The following is a 9,659-nucleotide window of genomic DNA, read 5'->3' as shown; positions in this document are numbered from 1 at the left end:
AGCAGCATGCTGACACGCACACACTCGTTCAAAGACGGTGGCCTTCAAGGTGCTATCACTTTCCATTGTGTCCTGTGTGATGGATAAATAGGTCAGCACAGAGAACACATTCACCATGGATTAGATCTCTTAGCGTCACACTGACTCAGACTTTTACACACATTGTTAGAAACTGTCGCGTGCACGCATGCAGCATGTTTGTTACATTAATAAAGACATGTGTGCACTACTCTTTCTTAATTTTTTTTGTCTGCTGTGTACATAAGGCCAACTATTCAGACATTACCTCATTACTTCATGTGGGTTGTTTGGATGTCAAGTTACACAGAGAAATCCAGGTTAGAAGATCAGACTCATCGATGTTTGCTCACATCTGTCGCGTCCTGTTTTTGTCTTGGTGAGAGCTTCGTGTTATGTGTGCACAGGCGGGATTTTAGCAGTGTCTTCACAACAACAGCCTGAGAACAACTATACCTGAGCAAATGTAAATTAAGAACAAAAAGGAGAGGGTTTGTTGGTGGAGATGGATGTGCTGGATAGTACAAGAAAAGATTCATAGGCGATTAAATGGATTTTAATTCTGACAGATTGTTAGTTTATGAAATGCATAGTCAGCTCCTTTCATTTGGTTTACATCGCTTGGTGTAAAACAAAGACATATTGTTTAGATGGCATAACTCAAAGCATCTATTTGGAAAAAATATCTCTTTATATCGAAGCTTGCTGCAGGCCGAACCAATTAATTCCCGTTCTGTGTTTTATTTGAAATGTTCAATTTCACTTTAATTTATTTTATAAAATGGATGTCAACAAAAACACTTTGCTGCATAGAGATGATGACTCAAGTCATGCACAAATTGCAAAAAATAGACCTTACTTAGTCTTGGGCTTGAAGGCCTATAGACTTAGTTCAGAGTCAATACCTCATAAGCAATCTTTCTTATGTAATTAGCAGCGAAAGTAAGTTAAAAGGTAGATTGTGTGAATGAGTGCTTAATGTTGTATGTGCCCATTCAGAATTTTAATGGGGTAAAAAAGTATTACCTTATTCATTTTCAAAATGATTCACAAACATTTTTACATATTTAATTGAATCTGAAGCAAAAGATGACAATCTTAAAGGTTCGTTTGTGAAAATAAGCTGAAGGATAATGATGTATATCATAGCTTGTAACATGTCTTTCAGATTCTATCACTTCGGTTTGGGAGAATAACTTGAACCCAAGAGAAAAAGACTTTACCCTAGACATCAATCTGGGCATAAAGATCAGACCTTGTAAAGATCTCTGTTACTGAGACCAAAATCACAGCAGATTTTGGTCTCAGTAACCAAAATCTTCTGGTTACACTTGACAAAAATGTTCAAGCCTTTTCAAAGTGATTGTTAATGGTAACGATCCTCTGGGCAATCAGTAATAGCAATTCAAAATGACATTTGTTCCATGTATGTAAGTGTGCACTGTGCAGTTCTTTCTTCCTTTTACTTAATTAAGAGACAAACTGAATAAAGTTTGTCGATCACATGATCCCTATGATGATTCCTTTGTGACCATATTTCCAGGTGATATGGAGGAGTTCGAGGCCCTGTGGCTGACAGGAATCTGTCACAACGAGAAGAACGAGGTGATGAGCAGCCAGCTGGACGTAGACAACATGGCAGGGGTCTTCTACATGCTCGGGGCTGCCATGGTTCTGTCACTGATCACCTTCATCTGTGAACATTTGTTCTACTGGCAGCTGCGTTTCTGCTTCATGGGCGTGTGCTCGGGGAAGCCCGGGGTCACGTTCTCCATCAGCAGAGTGAGTGTTCCCAGATTTTATTTTAGCTCTGACCTTTGTCCTCCTGACAGAAAGATCACAAGACCAGCTGTTTTGAAGCCACTGGCCATGGTTGAAGTATATCAAGTCAGTCAGGTGGATGTGATGACTCATCTGGTTTACCTGTAGCTTTTACTAGTCTAGACAGCTAAAAATACACAAATTTATCTTTCACTTCACATAAAAACCATTTAAAAATCTGAATTGCTGTTATTAGGTTAGCTGGTGTATTGGCACATCTGGTAAAGATGTAAATCAAGCCTCAAAGGTTTTACTGCAGCGGTATGATCTCAAAATAAAAATAAAAAATTAACTTTTTTTTCAGTGGGAAGAAATAATTGTGCTTAACAAATAGAAAAGACAAACAAACTTTCTAATGTGTCGCCAAATAATTAAGGTAGGCATAATAAATATCCAGAGTGTGAGAAAGATCAGATGTGAAGCAGAAACAGTTTGGCTTCATCTCATCTACTCAAATTAAATGCTAGATTTTCTAAACTGTTTTGTATGACATTATGGGGGAATAATTTTAAGATTTAAGATTTTAGACACATCTCTAAGTAGGGTTGTGGGGAAAGTTACTTTCTGGCACAATATATGTACTAAATTGAGGTACATATACACTTTACTATTTTAGAAGTCTGTATATTAGAGCAGTCAGTGGACATGAAGATGAATTACAAACTCTTTAATGTATTTTAGCCTGTCACAATCCAACCACACCCATCTGTGTTTATATAGTTAAAGCAAATGTTGCAGCAGTCTGTGAGACCACAGCCCTTACACAGGTCACACAAGATGACAAGGAGGCATCTCAGGTCCAACTTGAAAGGTTTTGGTGAAAGTAGTGAATTGTGGAATAGTTAGCTGAGATGAAAAGGAGCTTTAGAGAAAAAAAACATTTTAGTCTTTGCCCAGTTCACACAAGTAAATTAGATCATATAAATGATCCTTCTATTGTGCTTGATTTGCATAATGTTTAACCTTTCAGGAGGCAGAGAATTGCTTTGTACGAATTATTCCATAGCTGGTTTGCTGGAGTAAAGGCCACCAGTATTTATGTGTTAAGAAGCAAGGCCTTTCTAATTGTAATGTCATTTAGTTTACACCCACACTGACTAAAGTGAAGGACCTTAGACAGAGATTGCTTTGAAAAACATGAGAAACTGATTTTGCTTGATGAAGTACTTCCTTCTCAATCAAAGACACAGTTCAGAAAGGGCAAACCAATTACAATTGTTTCAGGACATATTTGCTAAAGAACTGAAGCAGCAATCTAAGATTGTTAAACATCTATGATAGTTTAAAATGCAGTTTTGTTTTAGTGGAACGCATGAGCAAGTACAGTAGCATGGCAGTGAAAAGCTATTGATACTGACAGAGTTAAAGAGATCAGGTAACAGAAGAAGTGATAAACAATCACTCCAGTGACAGAAAAATAGAAGTGTGCTCACGACCTCGGTCCCATTACCTTTCAGCCAGAGAAGCAGTAGATGAAGAGAGATAAGACAGACAGCCCCATTGGAGCAGCTGTCGCTCATCAATACACCCTGAAACCAAGATTAAAAAAATACAAAGGGGGGATCAAGCCAAGAGAGAAAGAGGGTTGATGGCTAACAATTATGAATGCAGCTCAGTGATGTGGAAAGTGACTAAGAGACAGACAAAAACTGTTTCTGACAAGTTGACGCCTTCGAGGAGCATTGGCCAGCGCACTCGCTGGTGGGCAGTGTGTCGTCAACCTTTCAGATTTGACTGTCGCCTTGACCAGATTCTCGCAGCCTGTATTTGAAGAACATGTTTGCTTGACCCAATAACAAACTAACCATTTTACCATTCATCAAAAGCCACACACTTTTTTGGGCAATGGCAGATTACATTTATCAGACATAATATTATGACCACTTTCCTAGCAGTGTGTTGGGACCCCTGTTACAGCCAAAATGGCTAACTTTTTGAGATGTGGACTCTACTAGACCTTGGAAGGTGTGCTGTAGTATCTTGCACACATGAATGTTAGCAACAGATCCTTTAATTTAGGTATCTCAAACTCAAAGCCTTAAAGGCCATTTCCCAGCAGCTTTTAAACATGTCTCCCTGTTACAGTCAAATTAAATAATTAGGTCAATGGCAGGGCTCTAATCAATTGTTTGAGTTTGATCTAGTGAGCCAGTTACACATCTAATTGTTACAAAGACACCAGCAACATTTACCAGCAATGTACTGGAGTTTAAGATGCCTCCTTTAAAATCTATAAGGTGATATTCACTTGTTTCCACAGACACTTAATTGGATAAAGATGTGGACGTTTCAGAATTCAAGTTAATACCTCAAAATTGTTGTGGTCCTAAAAATCATTCTTGAACTAGTTTAGTCTTCTGGCATGGTGCATTATGCTCTGGAAAAATAGAACAGACATAATGTAAAGCTGTGTCCATGAAAGGGTGTGTATAGTCTAACACTATACTTGCCCTTTCATTACTTTGTCTTTGGTTCACGACTATTTCTTCCTTTGACTGTTTTTCATAGACACTGATCACTGCAGACCTCTAGGCATAATATATGGCCCTTGTAAAGCTCTTTTACATTTTTACACTTCCTCGTCTTTTCTGATTCTTAAGGACCAAATTTGAAGGCAAAATGTTTAGTCGCCATTGAATATATCCAGCCCACCAATAGTTTGCAAATCCTGTTGTTTCGTTCAGTGGTCATAATGTTATGCGTCATGTGTTTATGCAGACGTTATTTAATCAGTTTCTCACATATAAAGAAGGTTAAAAGGAGCTCCTTGGCAGTGATTTATTTTACTGTTTAGTGTAGGGGAACATGTAGAACTCTTGTGTAGCAACGATGTACTGTGAATTCAGATTACATTGATTAATCCTATTGATTTGTGGTCAAAACCACAAGCTTAGTGCTTCTTGTGTGGCATCAATCAAGACACTGATCTGCTCAGTGAATACCTGGTCTGTTATATGTTCCCGAGCCTTGAACTGCAGCTAAGCCAGTCCATATTGTTCCCCAGAGATGATTCATTCATGAACTTAGATCCTATAACTTTTTAATAGAGTAAACATATTCATAGTCAGAGAGAAGACGGCAATGCATTAACTTCTCTTGTTTCTGTTTGCCTCTGTCTGATGTTTGTGATTCTCTCTCTCTTTCTGTTAAAATCTTTCTGGTTCTGTCTATTTCCACTCATTTTACTGTTTCCTTTCATACCTTGCTCACACTCTCTTTTTCCCCCTATGGTCTGTCTCACCCTGTCTTTCTCTCTACCCTCTTTTTCTTCAATTTTCACTCTCCAGGGTATCTACAGCTGCATCCATGGGGTACATATCGAGGAAAACAAGTCAACCATTGACTCACCATCTTCTACCATAAAGAAGAACATGAACAACACCCACTCCAACATCCTACGGTTACTTCGAACTGCTAAGGACATGACTGCAGTCCCAGGCGTTAATGGCTCTCCACATGCAGCCCTAGAGTATAGCCACAGTAGCCGTGAAGCGGCCATCTATGATATCCAGAAGCACCGGCATAGCCTGGTGGGTCACCCTGCAGATTGTAAGTCTGCTCCGCCCTATCTTCCAGAGGATCCCATGTTCAGTGATTATATCAGCGAGGTGGAGAGGACTTTTGGCAACATGCCCCTGAAGGACAGCAACCTCTACCAGGACCATTACCGGCACCACCACCCGGCCTCGGCTCTGGGTATGTCCGGCCCCCCCACCCAATAGGCCGCGTAGCTTAGGCAGCGCTAGCTCATTGGAAGGTGGCATGTTCGATGCTGACAGTTTGGGGGGAGGGGTAGCACCCATTTTCACCACCCAGCCCCGCCCCTCAATGACTCACAGGAATACAAGTAAATTTGACCTGATTGCAGGCCACGCCGCTGCAGATACCAATCAGGGTGGGTTCAAAGGAAGCAATGTTTACGGGAGGTTTTCTTTCAAAGGAGGAGCATCCAGCACTGGGCTCATCGGGGGACACGACAGGTACTGTGGTGGGGGAGGGGGAGGCTCAGGGGGTGACGATGGGAATATTCGCTCTGATGTGTCGGACATCTCCACGCACACTGTTACCTATGGAAACCTGGAGGGCAGCACCAAGAGGCGTAAGCAGTACAGGGACAGCCTGAAAAAGAGGCCAGCCTCCGCGAAGGTCAGACGGGAGCAGGACGAGATAGAGCTGAACGCCTTCAGGAAGAGACCCCCACCACCACACCGTCCACCACCACTTCCCCCATGGGCCTCTGGCACACCGCCCGGTCTCACCTCCCCTGGAGCGGAAGAGGGGAGGAGGAACGGGTAATTCTTCACCTTACATATTCCGCAAAGACAAAGACAACCTGAGGGATTTCTATGCGGACCAGTTCCGCTCCAAGGAGGGCAAGGCAAGTGGGAGCAAGAGGGTGGAAGTGGAGGAAGCGGTGCAGGCGGTGGTAGTGGTGGTGGTATCTGTAAAAGCTTAGTGCCTGTGGAAGACTTCCTCAAAGGTAAAGGGAAGAAAACAGAGTGCAAAGGTGGCATTGGTGGAATGTCAGCAGGGCAACAGGCTCATACTTGCTGGGAGAAAGGAGTTTCTGGCCTTGGAGGGGGAGGAATAGCAGGGGGTGACTGGGAGTGTCGTAACTGCCACACTGTTTGTCATCACAGTGGAGGAGGAGGCAGCACGTGCTCAGCTAGTGGAGTTGGGGGGAGTGGCAGTCGCCCCAGCTCTGCTACGCTCTGCAAACGCTGTGACTCCTGCAAGATACAGCCAAGCAACCTTTATAACATCAGTGAGGATAACAACATGATTTTTAGTGGTGTGAAGAGCAGCATAGGACCTAGTCAGACACCGACTCAGACACAGCGCAGGAAACTAGGGCCAGGTGGGAAGGTGTTACGGAGGCAGCACTCTTATGATACATTTGTAGATCTGCAGAGAGAGGGAGCTGGTCGCATGGGTGGGGTTGGAGGCGGTATTGGCGGGCAGTTTGTTCAGCCCCGAAGTGTGAGTTTGAAAGAAAAAGACCGTTACATGGAGGGCCCCAGTCCCTATGCACACATGTTTGAGAGATATTCGGGTGAAAGGGAATCTCCCATGTTTGGAGGAATAGGTGGGGATAGAGCAGCAGGAGGGTCCTCCTTCAGTTTGTACCGTGGAGGAGAAGGTGGGTTGCATCGACGTTCAGTGGGGGAGAGAGACCTGAGGGACAGAGACAGAAATATGATGGGAGGAGGGGGCTGTGGTGGTGGTGGTGGTGGTGGTAACAGAGGGGCTGGGACTTACTCCTTGTCTAAATCTCTTTACCCAGATAAGGTGAACCAGAACCCCTTCATCCCAACCTTCGGTGACGACCAGTGTCTATTACACGGTGCCAAACCGTACTACATCAAAAAGCCACAGACGCAGCAGCAGCAACTTCTCAACAACAGCCGAGGAGGAGGGGACTTCCGCGGCTCCATGGGAGCGACTTCCTATTTGCCCGCATCTGCCACAGCTGGGGTGATGTCCAATGTGGCCACAAGGTACCCCAAAAGAGCTGTGCCTGGGTGGGGTGGGAGGGCCCATGGGGAACCACCACGGGGCCAACAAACTGCTGTCCGGAGGCAGGGACACGTTAGGTCTGGGACAGGGACAGAGACCCTTCAATGGTGCCAATGGACACGTTTATGAAAAGCTCTCGAGCATTGAGTCAGATGTCTGAGACTGGTCAGAGGAAGAAAGGGAGAGATAGAGAAGATGAAGTGGGTGAAGAAAAGAGTGGAAAAGGACAAAAGCTAATGACTTCTCTATGTGAAGAGAATGAGGGTACACAACAGTGTGTGTTGTTCTCGGTCTTCTAAAAGGAGAGGTTCTGGACAAAACACAGGGGCCTCTGCCACATAAAGTTTGGCAAAGTTCAAAGTGAGAGAAGTTTTTAATGAGACGAAAGGATTCTGGTGCTGCTCCAACGCTTGAGCGATCTGAAGGGAAGAGAAAGGAGGGTTGGAGGGAGTGGGAAAAGGTGAGATCAATTCTCCAGGCTCTGCTCTCCTCACATCCTTATGGTCTTTCCCTCCTTCCTGCAGTCTGTCCAAACATTTTGTTTAGCAACTGATATACAATCATGAATGAGAAATCTACACTTCTGCCGAAGTAACAGGGTAAACTAACAATAATTGTATTGATGATGTTAATAATATTATTGAATATTATTCTAGTGTTTAATGATGATGATCAGTTTGTATTGTTTTATATTATTATTACTATTATTATTATCATTATTTGATTTATTGAAATAGTTCATGTTATATATTTGTATGATCTTAATTCTTTCTTAGTTCGCCAACATTACAGGAGGCTGGGCAACAAGTTCACTGATATTTGTTGGTTTTCTGTATCTTCTTTCCTATAAATTCTTCATGTTTTACTTTTTTAACTTTTCTTACTTTGACTGCAGTGAATTGTATGTAAGAGGCATGATAAGCTGAGAGCATTAAATGTACTTTTAAATTTGTGATAATTTTTTTTTTCAACTGCAGAATCAACATCATCATACTGATTTGCGGTTTTTGTTACTTGCTTCGCCAGTACCAAAAGGGTTTCTCAATTTGCGCTGGATGTGCCTTAATGGGACTTACACTGATTTTCTATCCATTTTCTTTTGATAGGAAGATCCTCTTGCAATCAGTCAACTGATTTGGGAGCAAAGATACACGAGAAAAACATTCAATATTATAGTTTTAGTTTCATCTGCTGCCATTAAACTAAGCTTGCAATGAACAAATTGAAAGACACCATGGGCATTAGATCAAGAGGAAATATATTACAACATTCCTTTATTTTTAACACTTCAGTTAACATAACTATGGGAGACTTATTTTATTTAAATAATGTATTGAACCCAAGCTCCTTATACGAAATGTTCAAGAAACTACCAAAGTCAATATAATCTTTATCGCTTAAACCACAGAGATCTAGCATTACTTACTGTTTTTATACATTACAAAAAATATTGTTACACATTTATTTTAAGTAAAATCAGAAATAATACTTAGTTGCAATGTATCAGTGAAGTTGCAATGACACATTGCAACTTCAGAGTGCATAAAGATAACGAGGCTACTACAGCCACATGCCAGTATGGGAATAAAGGCTGGAAAGAGTGAGATAACAGTCCTTCTGGTTTTTTCTAAAGATAGTAAAATGACTTGTCCAGCACCTCTGAAGTTTACTAATTAATATTGAATAAGATAGTTTTGTTTGCAAGTTTTAAAAAAAGAGCAAAATATTGCTGCCTATACATCAAGTATATAAGGAGTGATCCAAATGTTAGTTGTGTAATGTTAGTTGTGTAACTGAAAAACACATGAGCAAACATTATGATTTGTCCTGTGCTGGGACAGGGGGACTCCAACACCATTGACTCTTTAAGGAAATGGCTGCTTTATTATTCCCCAATTCTTGAAGATAATGGTAAAAATAGACCATAGCTGTTCTCTCAGTCGGTGTCTGCAAAGTGTTTACTTTTGCAGATGAAACAATCAAAATGTTGTCATTTTCTAGGCTTTAGTTTTTATAATGCTTTTACCTGCTGATACCAATATTGACTCATTGCAATTTCTCTGTAAAAGCTCTAATATAAAATATCTAAAATATGTCTTTAGGTTTTACTCAGTTTGAAACCTAATGAAAAAAAATTGAAAAAAATTTCAAGCACTAAAAATCTGCTACAATTAGCCTTTTTTATTAGCTTTATTATATAAAAATAGGTTATTATAAGTTATTTTAAGAGTCTCATGCGGCTTCAGTGTCAGAGGCTGCAGAAGCCATGTGGCTGGTGATGTCACTTTGTGCAGCAACTCTTG

The 9,659-nt window shown here is 41.4% G+C and overlaps 1 protein-coding gene across 1 annotated transcript in view; it reads left to right on the top strand.

Moving 5' to 3' along the window:
- Positions 1–9,265, top strand: part of grin2bb (glutamate receptor, ionotropic, N-methyl D-aspartate 2B, genome duplicate b) — a 121,710-nt gene extending 112,445 nt beyond the window's left edge. Inside the window, 6 exon segments of the mRNA XM_032563061.1 lie at positions 1,562–1,800; positions 5,127–5,546; positions 5,548–6,039; positions 6,041–6,218; positions 6,221–7,341; positions 7,343–9,265. Coding sequence (XP_032418952.1) covers positions 1,562–1,800; positions 5,127–5,546; positions 5,548–6,039; positions 6,041–6,218; positions 6,221–7,341; positions 7,343–7,516 — 2,624 coding nt within the window. The 3' untranslated portion in view covers positions 7,517–9,265.
- The last annotated feature ends 394 nt before the right edge of the window (positions 9,266–9,659 follow it).

This window comes from Xiphophorus hellerii, chromosome 5 (assembly GCF_003331165.1).
Source record: "Xiphophorus hellerii strain 12219 chromosome 5, Xiphophorus_hellerii-4.1, whole genome shotgun sequence".
NCBI classification, from domain to species: Eukaryota; Metazoa; Chordata; class Actinopteri; order Cyprinodontiformes; family Poeciliidae; genus Xiphophorus; species Xiphophorus hellerii.
Note: the sequence above shows the minus strand (reverse complement) of the source record. Positions and strands in the feature narration are given on the sequence as shown.